At 45.6% G+C, this 27,485-nt stretch overlaps 8 protein-coding genes across 8 annotated transcripts; 5 read left to right on the plus strand and 3 right to left on the minus strand.

Annotated features, from left to right (window-relative positions):
• Positions 1–482: 482 nt before the first annotated feature.
• GLAREA_01254 (uncharacterized protein) lies at positions 483–2,152 on the plus strand (the record flags this gene model as incomplete). Its single annotated transcript, XM_008088470.1, has 2 exons — positions 483–643; positions 691–2,152. The coding sequence occupies 2 exons, from the start codon at positions 483–485 to the stop codon at positions 2,150–2,152; spliced, it is 1,623 nt and encodes a 540-aa protein (XP_008086661.1).
• Positions 2,153–4,863: 2,711 nt separating this feature from the next.
• On the plus strand, positions 4,864–6,005 carry GLAREA_01255 (uncharacterized protein; the record flags this gene model as incomplete). Its single annotated transcript, XM_008088471.1, has 3 exons — positions 4,864–4,898; positions 4,979–5,498; positions 5,544–6,005. The coding sequence occupies 3 exons, from the start codon at positions 4,864–4,866 to the stop codon at positions 6,003–6,005; spliced, it is 1,017 nt and encodes a 338-aa protein (XP_008086662.1).
• Positions 6,006–6,768: 763 nt separating this feature from the next.
• Positions 6,769–7,980, plus strand: GLAREA_01256 (NAD(P)-binding Rossmann-fold containing protein; the record flags this gene model as incomplete). The annotated part of the gene is made up of 3 exons (XM_008088472.1): positions 6,769–6,973; positions 7,027–7,428; positions 7,481–7,980. The coding sequence occupies 3 exons, from the start codon at positions 6,769–6,771 to the stop codon at positions 7,978–7,980; spliced, it is 1,107 nt and encodes a 368-aa protein (XP_008086663.1).
• A 2,953-nt stretch (positions 7,981–10,933) lies between these two features.
• GLAREA_01257 (GroES-like protein) lies at positions 10,934–13,431 on the plus strand (the record flags this gene model as incomplete). Its single annotated transcript, XM_008088473.1, has 4 exons — positions 10,934–11,209; positions 11,262–11,379; positions 11,437–12,075; positions 12,587–13,431. The coding sequence occupies 4 exons, from the start codon at positions 10,934–10,936 to the stop codon at positions 13,429–13,431; spliced, it is 1,878 nt and encodes a 625-aa protein (XP_008086664.1).
• An 831-nt stretch (positions 13,432–14,262) lies between these two features.
• GLAREA_01258 (uncharacterized protein) lies at positions 14,263–15,820 on the minus strand (the record flags this gene model as incomplete). Its single annotated transcript, XM_008088474.1, has 6 exons — positions 14,263–14,849; positions 14,878–15,238; positions 15,307–15,557; positions 15,625–15,630; positions 15,683–15,750; positions 15,798–15,820. The coding sequence occupies 6 exons, from the start codon at positions 15,818–15,820 to the stop codon at positions 14,263–14,265; spliced, it is 1,296 nt and encodes a 431-aa protein (XP_008086665.1).
• Positions 15,821–16,893: 1,073 nt separating this feature from the next.
• GLAREA_01259 (uncharacterized protein) lies at positions 16,894–17,424 on the plus strand (the record flags this gene model as incomplete). Its single annotated transcript, XM_008088475.1, has 2 exons — positions 16,894–17,006; positions 17,145–17,424. 2 exons carry the CDS (start codon positions 16,894–16,896, stop codon positions 17,422–17,424), a joined length of 393 nt encoding a protein of 130 aa, XP_008086666.1.
• Positions 17,425–18,874: 1,450 nt separating this feature from the next.
• On the minus strand, positions 18,875–21,957 carry GLAREA_01260 (Subtilisin-like protein; the record flags this gene model as incomplete). The annotated part of the gene is made up of 6 exons (XM_008088476.1): positions 18,875–19,673; positions 19,745–20,517; positions 20,585–20,696; positions 20,751–20,967; positions 21,069–21,359; positions 21,450–21,957. The coding sequence occupies 6 exons, from the start codon at positions 21,955–21,957 to the stop codon at positions 18,875–18,877; spliced, it is 2,700 nt and encodes an 899-aa protein (XP_008086667.1).
• Positions 21,958–24,844: 2,887 nt separating this feature from the next.
• GLAREA_01261 (Protein kinase-like (PK-like)) lies at positions 24,845–27,059 on the minus strand (the record flags this gene model as incomplete). The annotated part of the gene is made up of 2 exons (XM_008088477.1): positions 24,845–26,092; positions 26,145–27,059. 2 exons carry the CDS (start codon positions 27,057–27,059, stop codon positions 24,845–24,847), a joined length of 2,163 nt encoding a protein of 720 aa, XP_008086668.1.
• Between the last annotated feature and the right edge of the window lie 426 nt (positions 27,060–27,485).

The following is a 27,485-nucleotide window of genomic DNA, read 5'->3' on the forward strand; positions in this document are numbered from 1 at the left end:
AGACCTAGGATCTTTCTTGACACTCGTTTGAAATTTGTTTTTGCGTTGAATGAAATTGGAGAGTTCAAAGTTGCCTTTGAGGATACAGGTTGATTGATTTTGAGAGAGAAAGCGATATTGGGAAGGGTTATTGGGGAAGTGAGAGCCTAGCTTTGCCTAGCCAACGGGCTGTTTCACATTCGGTTCAGAGGTATCGCGAGTAAGAGGATTGCGAAGATTGTGGCATCTTTTGGGTTGCGATACGGGGAAAGAAGACACAGCACGATCGTTACGAGGGGGTTTATTTGCTTTTTGGAAGTTGGGACGAACGATCGCAACGAGCGCGCGGCAGACGGATAGGGGATTCGAATAGGGCGAAGCATCGATTGAAAGGGGGATTGTTGGAATACCGCTGGAGGGTATGGATTGAGAACACACCGGAAAGGAGATTTTAATCCGGTCGACTGCGAATGCGAATAAGGGAGATGCATATTAATCGCGCGATGCAATCGAGTCGGCGGAGGGGTGTTAGCGATATACTCTTTGATAGTTTGCTAGGGCGGGACTCGAGGCTGCTACGGGAGAGATCAATCACGGATAGTGTGTCGGATGTTAAGAATTCGTTTTCGAGCTGGGATAGTTGTATGGATGCTGTGTATTGCAAGTATGTTCCCCTCGTCCTTGGTCCTGGGGGAGATGCTAATTGTGTAGGTGGCCTGTGATAGCGGTGATTATTGTTGGGGGATTGATTGTGTTTTCGGTATTATGGTGTTGTATACGATGCGCGTGCTGTGGCATGTCCTGCTGTTGCACTTGTTTCTCGTTTTTGAAATGTTGTGATTGCTGTGGCGGGTCTTGCGATGGGAAGAAGAATAAACCGCATAAACATCTGGATGATCCTCATGATCCGCGGAATGGTGGTGGGTTTGGGGGAGATAAAGGATATCAGGCTCCGCCGCCGATGATGGGAGGAGGATTGAACTCGGGACCTGCTCAGACGACTGGGCTTATCACATCGAGAGATCCGCCTGGTATACCGCAATATGCGCAATTCGAGGTTGGAAAGAATGGGTTATATGTCGAGCCAAAGCCGGTTAGCGATGATGCTTTACCGCCAATGCCTAGCTGGGAGACTGCGACAAGGAAACAGGTTGCGAATGAGGAGAAAGATGCGGTGGAATTATCGAATCTAGAACCTACCACCAGCCAGAATGTGCCTCTCATGACCGGAGCCGTCAGTCCAGCGACAAATCAACCTCCGAGTCCTGCGGCGAATCTTCCTACGAATCCATACGGGCTAGCGAGTGGAAGCGGATACATGAATGTCCCACCACAATCTCGATCGCCTGTAAACCAACAAGGCGGCTTTAACGCAGCAGGAGGATACAGAGGTGGTCCATCTCCAGGCCCAGGGCGAGGAGGACCACCAAGAAACAATGCGGCGCCTATGCCAGGATATGGACAGCGAGGTCAAGATATGAATAAAGGATATGGAGGCAACTACGGCGCGCCGCAACATCAAGATCAATACGGAAATGATGAGTACATGGGTGCGGTGATTGGTGATGGATATGGTAGACAACGCCAGAATCAACGGGGGAATTTCAGGCCACAACCGCAGACTAATTATTCGAGTGACTCGAGTAGACCGCTGAATCCGGGGAGGGGATATTCAGATCGTTCGTATGAGGAGAGGAGTCCGGGACAGGCTGATAGTGGAGGGTTTGATTTTGGACAGCAGGCGTATCCACCCCAGCAGTCATATCCACCTCAGCAACAATATTCACAACCTCCTCCACCACAACAAGTAAACCGTCGACCCGTCCCCAGAACAAGACCCAGCGCAGACGACTACATGAACTATGATGGCGAGACGGCACCGCCTAGTTATCGAAGTGGTAGTCCTGAGGCCCCGGTCGCGTATCCGGGGTATAAACCTTATACGCCGCCGCCGGGGGTGGGGAGGGTGCCTGTGGGTGGGAGGTTGGGGGGTGGGAGTGGGAGTGGAGGGGGGTCTGGGGGTGGAAATGGAGGGGGGTATGGAGGGGTAAACGGTGGAGGGAGGGGTGGTGAAGGTGTTGGAGGTGGTGGTGGATATGGAAGGGGGGTTCCAGAAGCTCTTTCACCTGGTGGGAGGGGGAGGGAGGCGAGGGGGTGGGATCCTGTACAATAAGTAGTGTAGGGAGGTGGGTGGAGGGTTTGAATTGAGTTTTATTTGTTTTCGACTTTGGATTTGAGTTTGGTATGATATGTGTGTGTGAGATGTAAGGTTTGATTTATCTTTCAGCCATGAAAAGGTGGGTTGACATGAAGGTTTGGTCCAGATGGTGCGGTCTTCTTCTTCTTATTTTCTCGCTAGCCCTCCTCACTTCCACCTATTCCTTGACAAACTTGTTCCATACATGTAAGACTTACCAAATAACCTGTTCTCATATACCGATCTTGGGGTCATTAGGCTTTCACTCGCGTGATTAGAGTATCAACCACGGTTTCCCTCGACGTTATGAGATGGTTCTTGGGTTGGATTGTTGGGAAATGCGATGTTGTTTAGAGTCGACATTGAGAGTGCGATGTGTGATGTGTGATAAATGCGGGAAGGGTGTTGATGGACCCCGTCTAATGTGCGTTGTATAATAAATGTGTAAGACACTATACTGGTATATGGAGGGGTTTTGGAAAGTCGACACTGAGAATGCGATGTGCGACAAAAGTGTAGTTGATGGACGCCGTTCAAATCGAGGGGTTTTAGAAAGTCGACACTGAGAGTGCGATGTGCAACAAAAAATACAATCCTTCACTGTATTATAGACAGTGGTAACGAGATAATAAGGTCATCACTGATCTACACTTGCTTGAAATTCTCGAGTAGACTGTTGGAGGGCAAATCTCTTGTTTCCGTTGAAGAATGGTCGCTAGATAAGTAAGGTGAGGTCTACGAAAGCTTTTTGTGAAATTATCGTTGGTGTTTAAAAATGTAAGGGTAATCTTTTCAGGTGCTGCTGGTTTGTAGATTTCGTGGAATTATAGTTTCGTGTAAAAGAGTAATTTATCGTGTTTTCATATTAGCGCAGTAACGCTCTTGTTCTATTGACCTCGTCATCACATATGTACAGCAATCTAGAACTCTTATATCACACAAATTATGCAAAGCCATGCAGAGGAATCGTGGGATTGATCATAGTGTTGTCAATTCCGAACAAGGATTGCCATGTGACATGCATACCCAAATCCTGAACCTTGGCCCCCAACATCCAATACCCTCAGCATCTCACCTAACCTTACCCAAAAGTCCTCATGTACTTTTCCCATTTTCCACATCCCCAAAAGGAAAAATTAATACTCGGTACCCAAAACCATCCCTCTCATAAGCTTACCCCCCTCTCATTTCAGCCTACTATAAAAATCGTCTGCCTAAAAAAAGGTTCTTACTCATACATATACCGAGTAGTCGAGGCTGAGTCGAGTTGGTGTGTGATGGCCTGGTCGTGACCGACCTGGTCCTTGACATACAAGTAGGTGAGGTGAAGAATCCCAAGGTTGTTGCGCCAAGATGTATGGGTGTGGGATGTGTATAAATCTTGCTTTCCCATCCCCTCTTCCTCTTCCCCTTCCCCTCTACCAAATCCAAAAACAAAATCTCTCTCCTCAAGAAACATCTAAAAAGAAGCAAACATGTGTCTCTTCTCCTCCCCTCCACCCCGTCGACGCGGGCACTACGTCGAAGAAGTCATCGTGGCGCCGAGACCGGTGTCGAGACACTCGCATCATCATGGGAGGACGTCGTATACGTCTGTTACGAGGACGACGAGGCCGGGGAGCGCGACGTATTATACGAGTTCGCCGCGCGTGAGCCAGAGTAGTTATAGGAGGAGTGGACCGGTGGTGGTTGTTGAGGGGAGGGGGAGTGGGTATTATAGGTGATGGGGAGGGAGTTGGACGGGCTGAAGGGGAGGTGGGGATGAGGGGAGGAATGTGACTTTTAGAGGAGGTGGAAATGGATGGTTGGATACGATATACGATAGACGATTTGCACCGGTTTATATGGTGGATGGGACAAACCCGCTACTGGAGTTGGGAGCTTGGAGTTAAGAGCATCTTCAAAGTCGTGAGAAGAGTCTGGATAGGTGTGCGGCATGCACGGATGGCTAGGATGTACAAGATACGACGAGTTTTACGATGGGATGGAGGATGGCATGGCGTAGGTTGGGTTTGGGTAGTACATGTTGATTTGATATGTTTGAATAAAGCCTGGTTTCTCTTTGGTCCCCGGCAACAAGTCAATGACTAAGACCGAGTATATCACATTAGAGTATTTTGTTCATGATTTGTATTCGAAGAATACTCATCATGCGGCTGTTTCGGGATATCAAAATATTAGACTCGAAATGGACGCCCAAAATCAAGTCGTTGGACCCTGATCGTCAAAGCTAGTCCCCCCTTTGTGAGTTCGTCTCGTGGCTCGACCAGTTTGGGTGCGACCTACGTCATCGGTTGTGATCCAATAATTCAGCCCTCGACACAAGCAAGACCCAAATACATAACAAACAACATCCCGGGATTCCTAAAACTTCACATATCTTGATTCCTAAATTAATTTACTTGATACTTTATTTCTTGGTAGTATTCTACCAGCTGCGAAATCACAAAACTTTCCAGGTATGTTTTATCCCTGCCTATGACGATTATGGAATGAAGCTATCGCGGGGTCGCAACGGCAGCTGCGATAGCTTTGTCGTCACAAAAATATCTCGGAATAATAGGAAAGAGCTGACCATAATGATAGAGCAAATAACCTTTTGAAAGACCCCTACCGACTGCGCCGACGTTCATCATGTAAGTTATGCTTCATTCCTACCACCTCATTTATACCGTGCAAATCCCAACATGTTGTCTCGAAGTAATTCGAGAACCAAAAAGAAGTCGGACAAACATCCTCTTCATCATTTGCAAGCCAGTCTCTATACTTTTGTTTGAAGCTTTGCTAATTACTTGCGCCCAGGAATCGAGCACTTTCAATTCGTTCCAACAAGAACAAAGATTCTTCCTCGGGAGGAGGTCGCCATGGATTCAGTCTCAACTCCCTCCGCGGCACCGTCCAACCCGAACTCAGCAAAAAGCTATACAAGCTCATCAAATCCGAGAACCACTTGATCCAATGTTACGAGAATGCAGGAAAGGAACGTCTCTCAGTCGCAACACAGCTTTCCGACTGGGGTGAGGCCACAAATGATGATGCGATCAGTGACGTCTCGGACAAGATTGGTGTTTTGCTTTCGGAATTGGGCGAGCAGGAGGATGTTTATGCACATAATATCGATGATAGCAGAGCTGTTTTGAAGGCTATCCGAAATACGGAGAAGAGTGTTCAGCCTAGTCGAGATCATAAGGCGAAGATTGCGGATGAGATTGCCAAGTTGAAGGCAAAGGAGCCGCAAAGTGCGAGATTGGTTACTTTGGAGCAGGAGCTTGTGCGTGCTGAGGCGGAGAATTTGGTTGCGGAGGCTCAATTGACTAATATTGTAAGTTTTATGATCTATAAAAGTCTTCATTGCTAACTTTATCAGACACGTCAAAAGTTGAAGGAAGCATATGCCGCTGAATTTGCCGCAACAATCGAACGCGCTGAGAAGCAAATCATCCTCGCAAGACACGGTCGTCGTATCTTGAACCTCCTCGACGACACCCCAGTCGTCCCCGGTGACGTCCGTCCAGCCTACGAGCATAGCAACCAAGCTCGTCAAATCCTGAACGACGCAGAGGATGATTTGAAAGACTGGCAACACGAGCTCGAGGATGTCCCTTCAAGCGCTCACCTCGAACCCAACTTGATGCCAAGAGAGCAACATAACATTCCACAATCTGAAATTGGCGACGAGAGCGTCCTCCATCACCAACACGCCCAAGGATCTTCTGATATTGGCGTCGATGGAAGTAGAATCAGCAGTGGTGGATCTGTTACGACGGGACAGCCACTTGATAGTTATGCCCCTAGCGAGAGTGAAGCTACGAGGTCGCAAGTTGTTTAGGGGATTATGTTGGAGTGATGGAGAGGGAAAGGAATGCTTGAGACGGAGAGGCTGCGCTGTACTAGTAGATTGCAAGGATTTCGGCTGGGTTTATGATGTCGGTTACGCGTTATTGATTCGATGGGTTTTCTTACGTGTCTGGAAGCGGATGCCGTTTCTAGGTTATTAATGAACTGAATTTTACCGTTTGTTAGTCTTTTGGTGAGGCGTGATGTCGTTGTGTGGGTTGTTGATTGACAACATACATCATCGGACGAAAAACCAAACCGCATGTTTCTACGCCAGGATGTCCAGACTATCGTCTTTCATGAGGCAATAGATACTGTAGCTTTCGTCATTCTTGATTTACTGACAAATGTCGTGAACGCTCGCATACTTTTCGGGCACTTGTTTGTTGTGGGGTGATAGGCGTGTGTGGGGAAGGGGGGGAGGGACGGAGGGGGGAGGGTTGAGTTAGTTAAGCGAGGGGGAGGGGTGATTTGAAATCAACATGCACAGTTTAGTTGTGAGAAGTTCGTTACCTACATGAGGTGTAGTTAAAAACTCTGTTATATAGTATATATAGGTTTGTAAGCATACTACGTGATGTGGTTATATCCGAAATCTAATATGTACTAGGCAGATGCAGTCTACCTCTGATATCCGAAAGGTCTGAATAAGAGGAGTTGTCACGTTATATATATGTACTTTACAACCCCCTCCAAAACCTCACCCCTCCCCTTCTCACATTCATCCTCCCAATAACACTTCATAGTATCTCACAATGTCTCCCATCCGCACAGCACTCATCGGTCTCTCCGCCTCCCCAACCGGTACCTCGTGGGCTACATCCGCACATCTGCCGTATCTCCTCTCCTCATCCCATTATGAAATCGTGGCGTTGCTTAATTCGAGTAAGCAGAATGCGGAGAGCGCGAGGGTGAAGTTTGGGCTTGGGGAGGGGGTGAGGACGTATGGCGATCCGGAAGGTGAGTGAGATCTTTGGGGAGGGGTGTGAGGGGTGTGCTGATGAAATGAATAGATCTCGCGAATGATAAAGACGTCGATCTAGTCGTCTGCTCCGTGAGAGTCGACCGGCACCTCCAAACCGTGCGTCCTAGTATCATCGCCGGCAAGACTGTCTTCGTGGAGTGGCCACTCGAACGCAATCTCGCCATCGCCAAAGAAATGGCCGCTTTAGCAAAAGCGCACAACGCGAAAACCATAATAGGTTTGCAAGGTTCTTTCGATCCTACGATTCGGAAGATGAGGGAGTTTGTGCAGACTGGGAAACTGGGGAGGGTGGTTAGTAGTTCCATTGTTGCGAGTCTCGGCAATGGAGGGGTGAGCGAGAAGACAACGGTGAGGTATTTTTTGGAGAGGGGCGTTGGTGGGAATGTGGTGTCTATTCATGGGGGGCATACGTTGGAGGTTGTTGGTGCTGGTAAGTTACCTATTCTTGATTATATTATTATGCATATTGAGAAATGTGGTAGTGCTGGGGGGGTTTGAGAGTTATAAATCAGTCATGGCTATAAGACACGAGAAAAAGGATATTCTGGATGGTGATGAAATCGTGGAGAGGGATGTCAAGAATGAAGTCCCAGATCAGATTCTCATCCAAGGTATCGCTGGACCTGATAAAGCACCGATATCAATCCATCTCCGCGGCGGTCCGCCATTACCGGGCACACCCGGGATAGAATGGCGGATCCAAGGCTCCCTCGGAGAGCTTCGTCTCGAGAGTCCGAGTTGGGCACTCAGTGTAGGGAGAGAGGATACGAAAGTTGTGTTTTATGATGGGAAAGGGGGAAGTGAGGTTTGGGACGCGAGAGATGAGGGGGAGTTCGGGGGACTGCCGCAGCCGGCGAGGAATATTGGGAGGATTTATGAGGCGTTTGCGAGGGGGGAGTGGGTTCCTGATTGGGAGTGGGCTGTGAAGAGACATGAGGTTGTTGAGGGGCTTTGGAGGGGGTTTGATGGGGTGGAGGGGTGAAAGGGGGAGAGAGGAGGGGGGATTGGATGAAGATTGAGGTTTTGGTCTTATGGGAGGTGATTTGGGTTAAAATGCTACATGTTTTCTTTCTAGGGTATTTTTCATCTAGGCATAAGCCCAACAATTTATTCTTACACACGGTCTCACATCCTATAAACATGAATTAAGCGAGTATTTCTCTCAATCATCAACCATCCCAACCATCCAACCACGAAACCCTCTTCGTTACACAACTCTCGCGCTTACCCTTTCAATTTCTACTATATCACTTCGAAAAAGAAAACGCCCACTTCGTTTTCAAGAGCAAATATACTTGGATTTCATTCGTTGTTAAATTGTTTTCTCTCGTATACACAAAGTAAATACACACTATACAGCCATGACTAATCATTCTTTCCAAGTAATATCCAACCACCAGTCCCAAGGAGGTTGTAAGGCTTGTATTTTGGCTAGGATTTATGTCAAGACGGTGAGTAATGTGGGAATTATTTGTTTAGGAAGTCGGAATTTGAAGAAATTAAATATCGAAAGTATTCATGTCCTTAGATAAGCTAAGACCACCTAGTAAATTATTGTTTTGTAATAGTTTTAAGTACTTGAAATGTAAATTATAGTTTATTAGCGGAAGTCTCCGTCTATTCCTACACGCATTCACATCCCAAAGACAAACTATTACCCGGGGATTACTCTTACAATTATGTCTATAGAAATACTTAGAACATTAAGCGGCGAAATTGGATTTTCCTCTTTCTTAATCCACATTTCAGAGCGGGGTTCTAATGTAACAGGTTTCATTGCTACTCTACATTTTGACTTTGAAACGAAGATTTTGTTTTGTTCTGTCGGGGGTTGAGGGATGCTGGGATTTAATCGTCGTGTTTTGGGTACAATGATACGCAGATAGGATTGGATAAATAGAGATAGCGGGTTAAAGTGAAATTAAAGTATCTCTAGATATTAAGACTAAATCCGGAGTTTGGAGACTTGTATCTTAGCTTCATTGCTCTCCTAATATGAAAGAGCATTTTGATCTTAAATAGAGTATTATGTCCTTTATATAAAAGTGTTCTTGGGAGACTTTTAGTTAAAATTGGAGGTTAGGTAATGAGCGTGCTTTGCAAAAGTCGGTGGAGAAATATATAAGCTACAATGTCCTAGATTGCGTTTTTCTGGATAGATCAGGGTGCGAGCTATCACGAGACTTCTTAGACGATTTAAGATTAAATAGCGCCTTCGTCGTTGTCTCAAACGATCGACAGTCTGTGAACGATTTCAACTAACAAATTGACTCGACAGAATTTCGCATACAAAGCTAGCCAGAAATATCCTTTGATAACGAGGAGGAGAAGCAATCTACTATCCTTAAATAAGCCACCACTAACAAAAGTTGCTTCAAATACTAAATAAACCAAAACTACCTGTTGCACGAATGTAGTGTAGATTATACTTGATTAAGCTATTCCGACAACATTCTAGGTGTGGCGACACAGCTCACAACTGTGAACTGAATAATCGGTTTCGATGCACTAACTGGCGGCTTCTATGAGTTTGCGAAATCTTTCCACAGTGTATGATTGATAAGCAACCGGTTTTGGACCACACTAGTTAATAGAGCAATTCGGCAACCTAGGTACCAGCTCAAACGTCTTCGAACTAAGGTTTTCTAGAACGGGAGATCTGCAAAAACATATTGAATGGACCGCCGAGCTCCGCCGAATTGCTTGAATCTACATTTAATATCTATTTTTGCTGGCAGAATAATTTCCCGCATTCTGATATTATCAATCCAAAATCTTCGGAAATCTAGAAACTTGTGTAGCAATGGCGTCCGAGAGTGTCACAAAAGGCTTCCGCTTCAACCACACCGGCATCCGCGTCGCACACCTCGAGAAGTCAGTCGAGTTTGCATCAAGGCATTTGGGATCAAGGAACTAGCACAGATACATTTACCGTCAGCTATCTTGGCTACGGCGATTCAGTCGACCCGAATAACCCGTTTCTCTCAAGAGAAGGGAAATTAGAACTCCTTCATCCAGAGGTACTACATTTGCCTTTGCAGCATCCTCTGCTGCTCTCAAGAACAGAATTTGAGCAAGATTCACAAGGATTGTCCCATGGATCGCTTCGTCAAGCTCTGCTTCACCGTTCCTGATATCGATGCGACCATGAAGCATTTCAAGAGTATCAATGTTAATATCGTCAAGGATGCTGGCACGGCTGAGAATCAGGAAGTTGCTGCTTCTTTCCTGGGTTGTGAATTGCCTGGAGTGGGAAGGATAAGTCGTAGTGGGATGCTTGCGTGGGCGTGTCGTTTGTGAGAGATCCTGATGATTATCTTATCGAAGTGGTACTAGCGAAATTCTCATTTGTCAATGAGAATTGAGGTGTGAAGGTCCTAGAAAAGGATGTCTAGAAGGCGTAGAAATTTGAAACAGGATTTGAATATTATTATATGAATGATAATTAAGTGTTCTTGTATGCCTGTATAGAATCGTGGTGAGGAGTAAAGTTTAAGAGGTAATGATTTTTTGGTGCTGTATTCGAATTGTTAAAAGTCGAGACAGATGGGCGAACTTTGATAACAGAAGGTGGGAATCAAGAGATAGTCGCACAGAAAATCGGCCGACGTCAGGGTGAGGTAGGTGTCTCCGCACTTGCATTAGCGATGCATAGGGGGGGTCTGTTACCCCACTTCTCAGAGCTCTTGATGACCAATACTCGAGTATGCCGCTATGAAAACGGTTTCTTTTAAGGCTCTTCCTTTATTTTTTTCTACCTTGTTTTTACCTCCTTTGTCGGCGGACGAACAACCTTGGTGCGACCGTCGCGGGCACGTGGCGGTCAAGTAACTACTGTACGATTGCGCTCCCAAGTGCTATATAAACACCAAGCCCAAGTTTCTAAATCCTACTTTCAATCTCACGTATACAGTTTTTATACAATTTCAATTATCATGGCTACAATGAAACAAGTGCTAGGTTTCCCCAGTGCGGAAGTCAAGTGCGAGATCGAGTCCGCACCCATTCCTGAGCCAAAAGACAAACAAGTCCTGATTAAGGTTGTTGTTTCTGGATCTAACCCAAAAGATTGGAAAGTACCAACTTGGGCTGCTGAGTACAATGGACCTGATAATGACTCCTGGCAAACTAAGGCGAAAAGTGGCATGAACCATGGCGATGATATTGCAGGTGTGGTGGAGAAGGTTGGAAAAGATGTGATTGCATTCAAGGTATGGAAAAGTATTCCAACATGGCAAATAAATGAATTCTAAGACTGAACAGAAAGGAGATCGTGTGGGAGCCTTTCATGAGATGCAAGCTCCTGGCGGCTCATACGCTGAATACGGATTGGCATGGGAACACACCACGTTCCACCTTCCTGCCTCGACATCCTTCGAAGGTAATTTTTCTCGTCATGATCAGTAATGAGATGGCTTGGACTAACTTCATTTTTTAGAAGCTGCAACGATTCCTCTGGCAGCATTAACAGCAGCTGTCGCTGTATTCAAGAACTTAAAGCTTCCCACCCCCTGGCTACCCGCAACAGAGTCTACACCATTCATCGTATATGGTGCCAGCTCATCTGTAGGATCCTATGCCATTAAGCTCGCACGAAACAGCAATATCCATCCTATCATTGCGGTTGCGGGCAAGGGCACACCCCACGTTGAATCCCTGCTTGATCGCAGCAAAGGTGACGCAGTATTCGACTATCGCAAAGGTACTGAGGAGACTATAAAAGGTATTCGCGCTCACCTCAAATCTGGAAAATACGGCGAGGTAAGACACGGCCTTGATCCAGGAATCGGAGAGCCGAGTAAGCAGGTTCTCACAGAGATCGTTGTGTCTGATGGAGCGATCAATCTTGTCTTGCCGAGTGACTGGGACACGGGAAAAATAGCAAAGACCAAGACAACTGTCGGCTCAGTTCATACTGTGGACAATAGCGGGTCTGGCGACAATCATAACCTGGGCTTGGTGACTTGTCGATGGTTTACGGAGGCATTGGAGAAAGGAACCTTCACCGCACATCCATATGAGGTGCGACCCGGAGGACTGGAAGCCGTTCAGCAAGCTTTGCAAGATTTGAAGGATGGTAAGAATAGCGCTTCGAAGTATGTGTTCCGTATTGCGGACACACCTGGTCTTTAAAAGCCTATACAACTACATAAATTATGCTGGTAATAAAAGTTTCACTTTGAGCCGTTCTCTACAAATCAGTCTCAAATAAGGTGGAAATTCGAAGAAAAAAGGGTATCGTGAAAATTGGTCATGAAAATTGGCTAGTTGAAAGTGAGAGATCGTAACTCCGATGTGAGATTTCTCGATAATAAGATTCCATTGTGAGACTGTGGAGAAAATATTCGGAGAAGAAAGGCTTTGGTGAACCGTGCGATTAGAAGCCTAGCCTAGTGTGTACCAACACAAAACCAACACGATGAAGAGACAGTCATTGGTCAGCCCGTTTCTGCAGGACTTTGCGAAAAGTCTCATCGTATGCTCGTCAAACCACAAGTAATACATCTCCCATATTTCAACATGGTAACTCTACTTTTACAGTCAGTGAACCTTGTTAGAATCTCTCACCTGCTTGTAATCACTGACAGAAATAAACACAAGCCTCTCACAACATCAAGATGTTCATGCATCTCTATCCACAGCATGTCGCACCGGTGACATCCAAACACTCAAAGATATTCTGGAAGATGAAGAAACAGGACTCTCACTCTCATCCGTGGTAAAGTTAGACATTAAGATCCGCGATCTCATCCGAGATGCAGTCAAAGCGTCACAACTTGAAGTCCTGAGATTTCTAAGACCGTTGTATCCAAAGGAGTTTGACCGCCATTTGCGAATGAATGCGATTGCTACCAGATCAGTTGATGTAGTCTTAGAGCTTGCGGACCATGATCCAGGGTTCATTACGAAGTCGTTTGGGATTTATGGGTGTCCATTGAGGAGCGCGGTTAGTGTTCCTGAACCCAAAGATTTGGCTTTTATACGGTTCTTGCTTGAGCGAGGTGCTGATCCGAATGATGGGTTATACGGTGGGATGACGCCGCTAAGAGAGGCTGCTGCGGGAGGTGAGGTTGAGGTGTTGAGGTTGCTTGTTGATTATGGAGCGGTAATGGAGGGCTCAGGTGCGATGAGAAGGGCTGTGTTGGGGAAGAGGAAAGAGGCTGTGGAGTTTTTGTTGGAGAGGGGATGTAGTCCTGATGATTTGACAATAAGACTCAATGATCGTTATCGAGAAACTGCGCTTTTGATGGCGGTAAGGAGGGAAAGGTATGATGATGTTGTTAAGTTGTTGATAGGTGGTGCTGCGAATGTTCATGTGAAAGATCAGGAAGGGAGATCAGTGGTGGAGATCGTTCAGCTTGCGGGGAATGTTAAGATTGTGGAGTTGTTGAGGGAGGCTTTGAGAAAGGAGAGGGAAGTGAATGAGGATTGAGAGGTTTGGTGCGAATCTAAATTTGTTGCTTGTATTTTTGAATAGGAAAATGATGATTCCGAGGAAGTATAAACCTTGCTATCTAATCGTCCTCATTGTTGAGTTTCAAAATTTTCGTGTATGTGAATCAGATCAACCAAGCTAAATATACAGACTATCATCAGCAAGACACTGACGGTCATCTAAACTCCCACCTCTTCGCCTTCCACTCAGCAAAGTAGGACATTTGTACGCAATATCTGGTTCCGAACACTGCATCAGTGTAGACCACGCACGTTCCAGAGAGAAGCCATACAATGGAGCGCTCAAAGAGTCTGGTCGACCGCGTAAGAAGGGCTCTGTATGTGCCCAACTACTAGGATCAATCATGGTCTTATGTAAGTTCTCGTAAATCGACCGGTCAAGTCCTCGAATTCGTCGAGCGGATGCGATGAATTGTCCTTTATACGATAGTAACACTGTCGAAGAATTACGCTTGTACACCTGTTGATAGATATCGGTGACAATATGATGATCATCTTCCCATCCCCATCGATCAGAGCAGTTGTTCCAATCACAGCTATTTCCAGAAAAGCCTAAGCTCAACATGCCAGTTGATGCGGTGAAATACTGTTCAATTCTTCGATAAAACTCCCACTTGTTATGGACATGTGCTTGGATGAAAAGAGTGTGGGTGGCGAGATTGTCGAAATTGCTGATTATGTGGTTTAAATATGTTTCGCCTTCTCGACCGATATTCGGACGCGGGATGACTTCAATGGCTCCTAAATTTTGGCTAAGAGTTTCGAGACCTGCCGTATCGTTTTTGCAGTAAACGATTACTCTAGTTGATCATCCTGCGAGTGCGGAGAGTGATCGTAGATGGGATAGCATCTCGGCGACTGAAGAAACGTCTTCTTTGTACATGCTGACGACGATATCGATATCGATTGTTGGTCTGTATGTGTGATCTAGAATTGCTTCCGACCTTGTCTCGACTGGGTTTCGGAAGAGTAGGCTGTTGTGGGCAGCGAACAGAATCCACAATACGATTCCCGCTGCGAAAGCAAGAGTAACGGAACTGTTATGCCTCATGTTCCCCGGTTGCGTTTTAACAAAGTCCATCGAATTGGTGTTCTCCAGACCACTTGTCGACTGATGAGTGACTATCTGATACCCTTCCTGGGATGTCTTTTCATATGGCCGTGGACTTAGTTGCTCACATCGAAATACCACGGCTGAGAAGATCATGATAGCAACAAATGCTGTGGGTTGTACTATTGTTGAAACGCTGGGTTCGAGAAGTTGGCTGCTTGCAAGTGAAATAACACCTCCGAAAAGAAGCATATTTGCACATACGGATACTTCAACATACTGATTGGATCCGAGGAAATTGCAAGTTGTGAAAACGGACGGACCAGATGTCAAAAACATGGCAACTGAGACTATGTTTAGAGCCACTAATACCTATGTTGAGTTGGCGTATATAAGCGAATGCTAGCAGGGTGTCTTCAATTGTGAAGGCCCAAATCGATGTAATGCCAAGACTCGCAGAGATCGTGATGAGCATCACAGCTTGCCATGATAGAGTCCGTCGACTGTCCATCTCTATGTCGTGTACGGGTTTCGATGAATGTGATAGGGAAAGCTTGGCCAAAGCCAATAAAGCAGACGCTGGCACGGCGAACAGCAACCCATTGACCGAGAGTCGATATTCGTCGTATAGAATTAACATAATGAATCCAAGTAGGATGGTCGTCATGCCCGCTTTTCGAATTGGTTGCAATCCAGCATGAGCCATCATAAACGAGATGAGAATCACGAGCGTCTACATGTTGGATTAGCACCAGCAACGGTCAACGGATGACTTGGACAAAGCTCATGACAGTGACTTACCAGCAGCATCACCAAGGTTGAAAGATTGAAAGAGTGCATGATGGCTTGTGCAAACAATGGCAAAGCTGCAGCCAATGATATTAACCCAATAAGGAGCGTCTTAGATTTTTGAAAGGCCGCCGGCTCCACGCCAAGATCATCTGGCGAGAAAACCCATCGTAACCGCGAATAGGAGGCACTGGTGTTCAGTAGCCTTTGGAGGGTCAAGATGGAGACAACTAATGAGGCTTGTAGGGTGAATAAATGTAATGCTGAATGATGTTAGATCATGCCAACTGTAATGCGTATCGAGGGAATGTATTTCGATGGGATACGCACGATAATCTGGAAATCATATGTTAGCAAAAGGCTTCGAGTGTGCTTAAGGGTAACTTACGATAGCCCTGGTCATTTATAATGTACTTGGTACTGACTAGAGCCGTAGAAGCTACGAGAACATGTATTCTGTGGAAGTGTTAGCGAGCTCCGGTTAGTAGTAGATGGTTTGTTACGTTGATCTTGGTAAACAAAACATAATTTAGCAGCCTTAAAGTGATGATGATAGATCAATTGGGTAAATAAACAAGATATCAATTTCCAATAAGGTAAAATTAATATTGTCAGATAAGCCTGTGTTGATGACGGAAGTCTGTGTCAAGATGTGTTGCCGTCGCAATTGTCTACCGCCAACGAGGTAACAATATAAGGATGTTAAGAAACCTGTCGGAGGAAGCTTACGTGCAAAAGCTTTGAGACAAAAGTGACATAGGAACGAATTTATGGGCTGATAGGAATTCAGGATGACATCCTCCCCTCGAAGCCACTATTTGGGTCGAACATGACACCAACAATTCCTTAACGCTAAGACATGTCATGTTCACTGCAGACGTTGTTAGTGTTCCAAGAGCCCCGCTACAAGAATGGACGAAATGGATTTACCTGTTGTTGGCTGGGCAGATCATTTTAGCGAGCATTCTCAACGCATTGGGCGAAATACAGTAACTTCGCTTGGTGTTTGGTGAAGTATTTTGATTTTTCCAAACATCGGAGATGAACCCAGGCGAGTTTAGCGAGCAATTACCTGACATAATATTGCCAAAAGTGGATTAGCAACAGAAGCGTGCCTCACTGGACTATGAAGGTGGGAATAAAAACCAGCAAAACCGTGACGGGGTGCTTCCTGTGGTGATAACCACCAAAGACCCCGCCTAGTTTTCTATCCGTCTTCCTTCAATGAATTCGGAGTCTTTTCAATCAGAGGAGCGCTACAAACTAAGATACACATCATGAATCACAACGAATCAGGCAGTACAAGGAACGGTTTCGGGATGCCTATGTCTTTGGAGCCTTTTCGAGTATGGTCAGGAGGCTTCAAATTCGGCAGCTTGAACTGTTCGAAATATCGAGGTACCCAAGTGTTCATGGTGTATAAATGGGACAACGTTCACCCCAGGTGTGCTGAATATCAAGCTCATTCGCCTTCCACATCATCACTCTTACCTCACTATCGAAAATGATCACTCGTCAATCTTTTCTCTCACAAATTAATCCTCAGCCTGAAACCTTTCACTGGAACACGCATTCTTCATTGAAAACCTTGCTTTCATCATGAAATACCAGGTAGCTATCCGCTCGTTCTTTGCTATGATGGGGATTTGTCAGGCTTCGGTGTTTTTGGAAAGGGCCAACGGTAAAGCCAACGAATACCCAAACCCCCATTGGTCAGTAACGCCGGACCAATTCCTTAACAATGACATCGTGTAAATCTACTAAATCAGGTACCAACATCATCTTATCTTAGATCACCTAGGTAGCAACAAGCCGACCTACCCTCAAAAACCAGTCTGCTAATATATCAGTATGGACCCGACAACAGCTTCAGTCTACATTGCGACATCGCCACGTCAGCACGTCACTGCATTTTCGAACGCAGCATGCAACCCAGGGGAGAACAATAAAGAGCTCCTTGGAAGCACTGGGGGTGCATGCGTGGAGCTCGGCACACATTTCAACCAAGGCGCCATACATAGTTTACTATTCAATATTCCAGTCTTTTGTGTTATTGCAGATTTGGTAGAGGGTATGCCGGAGGCAGCTGTGGAAGGTCTCAAGATGGCTTTGGAGCTTGGGTTACTTTGAGCTTTGTACGAGAGACTAGTTCTAGGGCACTGCTTATGTTTGTAGGAGTTTTTGAATTCGTTTCGTTGGTCGTTTATTTCAGGTATAGTATTAGAAGGTTGAGAAATTGTTTTTGGGATCTGTTGGCGTTTTTTGGTTTGGGATTTCTGGATTAAGCACACCGGATTGGACCATTGACTGCTTTATGTATGTAGAAGATGCCTTTTGTATTAGCAAATATAACACTGTTATATTGTTTCAAAGTCAGGTCCATGATGCTATCCATGTGTTCTCAGATGGAGCCCCAAAATATTTGGATTGTCATTTTAATGTGAACGGAAACTTCTCGTTTCATCAAAAAGCAACGCATGAGCTAGACATCCTCCAAGGAGACACCGATTGATCTTTGGTCTATTTTGTTGAATTTGATCAAGTTAATGGATATGACAGCGATAGACTGTAGCCATTGTGCCTCAGGACCTTGGAGACCAACTTCCATTACATCTCAACACGACCCGGTCTTCTTTTAATACATACGAAAGAATTCGTGTAGTTGCAACTCTCCGACCACAACTAAATTATGTACGGATAATGATTTTTTTTTCGGTCACTCGTCAAATGTCGAGATTACAGTCACATCCTACCATGACCAAACCAATCGTGCGGTCACCATCAAGATCAAAACTTGCTGGAGCGGTTTTTTTTTAGTAAACTGAGACTTCTATCTGTCATTGCAGTCTAAATCAATAATGTATCCTAATCATTCAGGGACAGTTGCATGTGGAAACATATGGTAGCGAAGCAACATCACGTGCACTCGCTTATCTAAAAGGGGTTGCTTCTCTACAGAGAAGAAGGCGTTTAAACAAATATTCTTATCGAATAAGCGGAATCTTCGCTTTGACATACTGACCAGTAAAGTTGGGTTGGCTTTACAGTCTAAGAAACCTCATTTTATACTATCCAATTTAGTAATCCGATGGCCGCCATTTCCCTATAAGATCTCATCCCTAAGTTTTGTCAATCAACTAAGTTACCACTATGTTGCGCCTAACTTAACAAAATCGATGAAGGAGGTTCCTTTTCTTTGATGTTCCACAAATAAGTGGTTATTTAAACATTATAACAATCGCGAATTGCATTAGCCTCATTTCCTCATCGTCATAAATAACATTGAACACGGACATCCGTTCCATATCCTTGCATACCTATTTCGAGCTGTTGTATCCTATCTTGCATAGATTTCGAATTCATGAATCCCCTTGATTTGCAAACAAATATATATTTTCATAGAGTAGGAATCAAAATCAAAACACCCCCAAAAAAAGGTCCAAACACTCCAGAACAAGACCAAACACCAACCCCTTTAAATATCAAAACTCCTGAAACGGCCATACGCAAAATAAGCAAAGTAGCAAATCAGTAAAAACAAACAAAAAACCCCACGAAGATATTCTTGCTGCATCATCATCTAACCCGAGCCACTACACCCAAAATCCTCCATCCCACTAGCAGTTTTCCCCGCGTGCCCAACACACTTCTTCTGAAAGACTCCCGTACGAAACTTAGCCGTCCACTCTCTCCCATCATCACCCAACCCATAGGCAAAACTCCAAGTATCAGGCAATAAAGCGCAACCTTTGACCTGTTGCTTAAGAGTCTCGCCATTATCCGCACTATCCCATCCGTGTCCCCAAACCACATAATCATTAAAGTAGACTTTGTAGGTACTATCGCAATCGCCTTTCACGCCAGCAGAAGCAGGTTGACGTGGCTTTTCAGGCGTAATGTGATACTTGTTGGTTCCGACGGTGACGAGGCCTCCTGCTTTGTAGTTCATAGGGTTGTTGGCGTCGTTTCCGTCGCAGTTGTCGATCAGGTCCATGAAGTGCGCTTCGCATTCTTCTTTTGTTGGGACTGGAGTTCCTGGGGGGAGGTCTAGGTAGATGGAGACTTGCTCGATGGTATCGGGGTTGTAAACGCGGCCAATTGATCCGGATCCTGGGTCATTACCACCTTGTTTTACGACTTCGGGACAGAAGTCGGACTGGACATTCTTTAGAAGGCTATCTCGAGAAACATACTTGTTTGTTGCTACTCCATTACATGTTTTCACTGGTGCTGAAGTTGCACCTGGCGGCGGTGGAAGTCCTGTTGTTGGTGGTGGACCTGGCGGAGGGGGAAGCGGAGCAGTTGGTGCTGGTCCTGGCGGGGGTGGTACAGGAGGTGGTAAACCAAATTCCGGGTTGTCTGCTTCTGTCACCCCATTCCTGCGAAACATATTAGTATATGTCTTGAATAGCGATAGTAGCAAGACTGAAAATTGTGAAGATTTACTGACCAGACAACATCTGTTCCATCAAGTCTTGCCCAGCTTCCTTGATCTGATTGAAGATAATCTCTCAGATTCTTGACAAGATTGCCGTCACTAGTGTCAAACGGAACAGTATCGTAAGATAGAAAATTTGCTACAATGCCTGCAATGAGTGGTGCAGCAAGAGATGTGCCGGCCTTCCCAGTAAGGGGACTATTGCCCGTCTTACCCATACAAGTTGCGTCTGATCCCACTGCGTAGAGTGTCAGATGTGGTCCTCTCTGTGTAAGCCCTGAGGGTAAGCCGTCAAACTCGGCAGAACCAACTGTAATCAGAGGGAATTCGGGTGTGGCCAACAATGCCGGATGCGAGTCAATGTCGATCTTGTTTCGTTTGATAGCGTCATTGCCAGACGCGGCAAATAGCGGGACATCGACATCAAAAAGTTTCTGAAGACGCTCCTGGAGTGCGTCCACCGCTTGTTGCCCATGGTCAGCTAAGACATGGCGAAATCCAAACGACACAGAGACAACGCTCTTTTTCTTTCTTTCTGGTTTAGATTTAATGTCTTCAATAATCAACCCTAGAGCTTCAAAAAAGTCGGAAAACACCTCTGAACCTAACTGCACGACAACAAGCTTAGCGTTTTTAGATGCCCCAAAGTTTTTACCCACAGCTTTACCAGCAGTGCAAGTCGAGTGACTCAGCTGATCCGTGTCGATCCAAGGATGCAAATTCGGTATAGCTTTCGCTGAAGATGTCTGTATGTGCTCGTTGTCAGGTACTACGTTTGGAAATTCCTACAACACAAGTTCATTAGTATACTGATCGCTTAGGATTTAACTCAAAATTATAAAGAGAACCTACGCTAGCTTGATCCTTATATGCAACTCCTGACTCCAGGTGATATACAAAGCTGTCGCTTCCGCATTTGCTATCATATACGTAGTTACTTAAGTGTGTTACGTCTGGGATAGTACTAGGAGAAATGTTAGCTAGTATCACATCGCCTTGCATTATCTTCTCAAGTTACCTCGGTTGACTAATAGCTATCAGCTCGTTGACTGCCCTCACTTGCGTCGAGTAGCTGAGAGCTCTCTTCACTTGTGACGGCCGAGCTTTCGCTACCACTGAGGGGAGAGAAGAGGTATCACGAGCAGGAATACGGAGAAACTTTTCCATCTTCGGACTTCTCTCTACTGCGCGAATGCCAGGATGTTTGGATGCTTCGTCGCCTTGTGTGGGTGTCACTAATGGAGAATAAATCAGCACAGCTCATAAATGTTTGGTAATCCGCCAACAAATTGCGACGGAACAGTCTCAACTTCCGAAACTTTCCGTGCATACTTACAATTACATTGCCAAAAAACAACTGCATTGCCACTGAGAAGGGGTCGGCTGACATTCTCTTCACCGACAAGTTCTTGAAGGAATTTGACGGCTTCGACTGTCTCTTCCTCAGTGCTGCCTTTTTTCCCCGGAAAAACCAAATAAATTTCTAGTGACTCGTCTCTTTTGAGAGATAGCGCGATATCGCGTGTTCTATGACTGCCTGGAAGTTGTTGTGCTTCATCGCCGGTCTCTTCATAAATATTCTTAACTCCGGAAATCTTAACAGCATCATTCTTCTGAGAAATAGTCACTATGGTAGAATGGATTAGCGACAGTTCGCAAATTTTTGACCATATCGATTGCACATCGATTGGGGACCAAAGCAATAGAGATATCTTACAGTTGCAGTACCACCATATGGCAGATCCACTCTGACCACCGTATTGATGCACCTTATCTTTTCCCACCAAGTTCTCCAGAGACTGCCGAGTCTCTTCGACCGCCCGAGGAAATCTCCCGTCAGTAGGGGTAATAAGGTAGCTTTTCGCAGCTTCATCATCTTCGGGTGAGCTGTCTTCAGCACTTCGTGCGCTCACTGGCGCTGTCGGAGGCACAAACACCTCAACCCTCGCAACACCCTCATCACCTTTCAACACCTCGACTTCCTCCATCGAGGCCTCCACAGTCCAATGCATCAATTTATCCTTGACATCCGTCCAAGGCAATAGATCTTCTGCTCCGACGACTCCCTTGATAAAATCGCTTGTCTTAGTGATATCGATGTCGTCTTTGGGGAAGACTTTGTAATAGGCTTTCCCGGCTGCAGGTTGACTGACGGAAGTGACGTTAGCGGCGAGGAGACAACCTAAAATGGAGAAGAAACAGAGTAGAAGACTCAAGGCCCGCATTTTGGACGAGGTTTGACAAGATGTTATGGCGAGGTATTGTGAAGAAATAACGGAAAGCAGCGCTGGTAGATTTGTGACGCTCCAAGGATGCAAAGAAGAAAAGAAGTAAGAAAGACCTGTCTCTCTTGTGAATTGATTCAGAGAAAATAAGAAGAGCAAGTCCCTAACTTTATAGCTCAAAAAATCCGAAAATGACTGAACAATATTTGTCGATGCTATTTCCATCGTGGCTCTAACACCCAAGGACAATGGCCGCTTCATCCTGTAGACCATACAACCAACATACGGACACATGAGCATACAAATAAGCCATCATTTCATCGAGTCCCGGGTCGGAAGGAACACTTTCCTCGCATACGCGAAGGTTATTCCTACCGACCGTGTAACAAACAAACAACATGGGAAAGCGCAAAGATATCGATCAGGTTGCCAGGCTTAGGAGAGACAATCCCATCCTGTTTGTTGTTGCCGACCGGAAGGAACACCATATCAAACGCGAAGTGTTGGTTGGTTCATTCGATACTCAATCAGACAGAACAGAGGAGACCAGGCGCTTACCTCGAGTCCATTCCTTGTGTCCGCTCCATACTTGTGGGTTTGCGTTCCTATATATGGCGAGCGTTGGGGATCCGAACGTTGTGAGCTGACCCAGAAGGAGGATGAGGACGTTGTTGTAATCATTTTATGGGAGACTAAACCCGAGAGACTGGACGAAAGGAAGGCTATGACGTGCGCGTGGCTTTTTGTTGGCCTTTTGTTGGTTTTCGCCGCATGCCAGAACACAGCCAACTACCGCGACAACTATCGCGCGATAATCAGATATTGCCATGAACTTGGCAATAATGACTAGAAATAAAGATTTCTGATTTAGATCCTCGCTATAGAAAATAATTTCCACGCTCACGTCGTTCTGTGGTTGTCTCTCAGTATCACATTCGGATGTCTGGTTGTTTGAGTTACTCCAATCAATCTTGTGGTTCTGAATTGTAGCAGAGATTACTATAACATCCAAAGATCCTTTAGGTAGCAAAAGAAGTTGCATTCAAATACATACCTAGAATATTTTCCACTGGTTGTGTCTCGTACTTAAAGATAACCATGTAAACTTCGAACACCTCAATTTATGAAAAAGCTTTCACTTTTGTCCTAATTCCTTTATCGCCACTTAACATCCAGGCAAGCTTTCCATACCCTTTCTTCACAACGTGTTATTATACACAATGATATATCGAAATAGTCTCCCCCTCAAAAATTCTATATCATTCCGCACGGTAAAAAATCTTGTAAATCAACATGGTCACTTCTTGACCTAGGGTGAAGGAACACCAAACGAAAATTTGTTCCTCCTAATCTAACGATATTCTTCCCAACCCGACAGACAAATATGCATAAAAATGCACCACATGTTAATCCAAGTCTCAGGTCCAGAAAGCAAATACGACATACCTTTAACCAAACCTCAGGATCAGAAAAGCCTACTTCTGGGCAGGAAAACAACGCACGAAGCTTATTCCAAGCAAGTGCAAGTTACCAAAATTGACCACACGAGGAAGAATAAGCGCTTTCCTAGGACTGATTTCTAGATCATATCCATACTTGGGGATTAAAGATAGTGAGCCAGCGGTGGCGATGCTACCCGGTAAGAATCCGAAAGTCTGGGGGGAGCAATGGTGGTTGGACGTTGGAGTTGTATCGGATGAGAGCATCAAGGATTAGTGAATTTGTATGATATTACTGAGAACTTGGATAATCATGGCGTAATGACCAGATATTTAGTATGAACATGACGCAGTGATGAGTAGTATGTCGATCGTTCGTCTTTGAAGTGGGAGGTTTGTGGCTCAGATCCTTCCTCCGTGTTAAGGACTCAATTCCATGCGCACGTCGCTGTCGACCTTCTTCACGGTTTGTCATTATGTTTCATATATCTAGGAAACAGGTAATCGAGAGTAAATATTACGGTCAGAAGATAATTACAATATGAATACATCTATGAACTACACATCCTTCAGTACTCACGAAATACATCATCTCATCCTCAAAACCAGACATCTGCCGTTACAAAAAACTTCAATCCCACATACATTCATTATCAAGTACATGTATCATATTAGTTGGCTTCGCGGAGGACAAAATAAGTGGGAGTCGTAAACCAATATTTTCTTGATTAATTTGACGAGATATCGTATATTTAGTGGATCAACTTGAAATATTAACACTATTCCGTCAATTGTTTTCAGTGAATATGAATTTTCAACTCGATTCAAAGTCGACTGATTATTTAGTCTCAGGTTAGCGGGTAGGTGACTGAAACGAATTTTGTCCTCCGCGAGATGGCACAGATATCCCTCGCGGGTTCCTGGCCGCCACTAGTCGAGGCTGGTCTTGCTGATTGCGATGCTCATGTTACCGAACTCTACACCCTGACTCTAGGCATCGCAAGCAGCAGGATCAGCCTCGACCGGCGGGAGCAAGTCCGTGATTATCGCTTTCCATAAATCCTGCTCATCTTTTTTGACTTGATTTCCATCGATGAGGGAATTTAACGCTTGGAGAGAAACAAACGTGGTAGAGTTTCTTTGCTTCCTTGATATGAATGACGGTGAGTCCTCCCATGTATCATTTCTGCATGGTGGAATCGCCCCAGTGATCGAGTTGGGAAGTCGAGCCGACATGCAACATCTATACAACCACCACCAGTGTGTTGCAAATCTGACGGGACACCCTTCTAGGGTATGGATGCCAGAATTCGACTTCATTCCATACCTTCCCTAAGCAGTTGTATTTATTCTTTGCAATAGAGGCCATATAGTATATTCACTCAAAAGGATTAGAGAAATATAAACTTGGGCCAGATTATCGTTGTTCTCGCTTTAGGGAGGTCCCTTCAGTCTGGACTCTTGGCGGTTTCCGAAACGCGACTTTTCGAATGGTTGGTTGTCATACTGCTGAATCCACTCGATTGATCCAGATCTTCTCCCATGGCAGCAACAGAAGATCCGACACAATTAGGATCCCGCAACCAGTTTGCTCCGAAGATTTGAGTGGCTTCAATGCTTTTATGTTCTATCTCTCGGTCACGCTGTCGGACCCTTTTTGATTGTGAGGCAGTTGAAGGATTTAGTATCTCAAGGTCACCCTCTTGCTGTCGTAATCGCTTTGATCGGCGGACTATTGGAGTTTTAAGTTCTTCGAACTCTTGTTTCGCAGTATTGGGGTCAACCAAATAGTGATCCACGGTGCCCTTCGCTGTCCGCGAGTTGTTCTCGAGCGCACTATAGCTTCCGTCTTCGTAAAAACTGGAGCTTCCGTGTTTAGAAATAGGTAGTGGCGAAAATATAAGTACCTCTGAGGGAGTCGCCCAGCGCCGCCGCGTTCTGTTCTCAGGCGCACGGCAGGTTTCGTGCTCGGGGGTGTTCAGCGCCGTAACTTTAATCGCTTCGGAGGGAGTCGCATTTGACGACGTTCTGCGAATGCTTGCTGTTTCCTTAGAATCATTTTCGAGGAAAGACCCTTGCGTCGGAGTCGAGCATTGGCTATAAGATAACGGTAATTGCAAAAAGAAGTCCCAACACTCCCTAGCTGGTAGTCGCTTTGCTGGATCTATGACCAACATTGAAGTTAACACGAAATCGAGTACAAAATTAGACTCATATCTCTTGGCAAGCTTGATAATTGCTTTGCACCACTCCGATCCAAAATCCGTTTTCTTGGAATTAGGAAAGTGGTTAAAGGAGTACTCGAAGAAAACGACAGCAAGCGACCAGATGTCACAAGCTTTGGTGTACGGTTCATTACGGCGCTTTGTATAGATTTCCGGTGCAGTGTAGCAATGTGTCCCGCACATAGTTTGCAGGTCAGAAGTGGACTTCCCAAGGCCAAAGTCTGATAGCTTTATGTGGAGCGGCTTCCGAGATTGAACAAGAATGTTTTCTGGCTTTATATCTCTGTGGACGATATTAGCCTCATGCATGGAAGTCAAGGCATCGAGGCTTTGAAGCAGAATTGTACAGTTCTCCCGGTCGGTGATCGAGTCTCGTCTGTGCTGATCTCCTAGACTCCCCAGCGGAAGATACTCGAGAATAAGCTGAGGTACCGGCGTTTCAACAACACCGATAAACCGCACAATATGCTCCTACATAGAAATTAGCAGTGAGATTTTATAGAAGGAGGGGGGGGAGTCGGACGTTTGACAGTTGTGAGAGTTGTTTTGTGATATCTACTTCTCTCCTCCAGCGAGCCTGCGTCATGTTCACAAACTTCTTGGAAGCATATACAGAACCAGTGCTCACATCCCACACACGACTCACAACCGAAAAACTACCACTGCCCAGCCTAGATTGTTTGATGTATATTGGGCTTTGGGAAGTAGGAGTGTGAGTCCCACTTGGTAGCGCGGTTGAAGCCGCACTTTGAATGCCCAGTCCACCGAGATGCAGTCCGTCGTTTGCATTTGCCTCCTGGAGAAAGCGGTCGACATTGCTGTAGTACAGGTCTAGATGCGAATCATGCTTAGCGACGACGATGCGGAATTGCATCTGCTCGAGCTTGATGACGATGTTCTTCGCGTCCAGCGCTGCATCGCCACTTAGAATCCACGTAAAGTAGTGAAACCTCTCGCGTCGGTCGTCGTCGTGAGTGACGATATGTTGGCGTTTCTCGCCTCCCTTCTTGTCGTATGTGACGATGGTGCCATGGTGCGAGAGATCCCGTAAGATTAATCGTCGCTGTGCATCGAATGTGAGGCAGCAATGACGGCGCCCAATCTTTGAGCCACGGGAGCTGGGCAAAACAATATCGCAAGAGTTTGCATCTCGTCCGAGTAAAAAGCCTTGCCCGGTTTTGGGCTTGTGGTCGAATGTCAATTGGAGTCCATGGTGAGCTGTAACATTCTCCTCTGCAGCCGAGTCCGATGCCGAAGCCGATACCGAAGCCGCCGTCGAAGCAATGGACTCCTGGCTGCCCCGCCTTCCCAGCGCTGGGGCTGGCTCGGTTTGCTGGGGGAGGTACCGCACACTATCCCTGTTCAGATGAATCGCGTTCCATGCGTCATTGTCGCCATCCACAGGATATAAACAAGCAATCAGGTTCGGGTCCGCCATGATGCTGTCTTATAGAAAGATGTGAAGAGGAAAGAGGGCAATAAACAAGAGCACATTGATGCTTTCATGCTTTATGTATCCCTCCGTTTCAGCGAGAGATTCTACCTAAGCTTAGGTTAGGTAGCAAACACGCCGAATTGTTGTAACATGAGACGCGGTATCCAATCGATGTAGCAAAGCGCCTCCTGTGACACCCTCAAGGTAGCGATAGCCGCGGAGACCCTGCTCTTACTCTCACCTGCGGCCATCTGGGAAATGAAGACGGGCTCGCGGTGGACAAAATAAGTGGCAGTCGAAGCATGATGTTTCTTCGATTCAGTTGACGAAATAGCGGCATTTAGTGGATTAACTTGGAACAATGTGACTTATTTCGTCAATTATTTTAAGTAAATAAGACTTCTTAAGCTCTGTTCGAAGTCGACTTTT

Source organism: Glarea lozoyensis (genome assembly GCF_000409485.1).
Source record: "Glarea lozoyensis ATCC 20868 chromosome Unknown GLAREA7, whole genome shotgun sequence".
NCBI classification, from domain to species: Eukaryota; Fungi; Ascomycota; class Leotiomycetes; order Helotiales; family Helotiaceae; genus Glarea; species Glarea lozoyensis.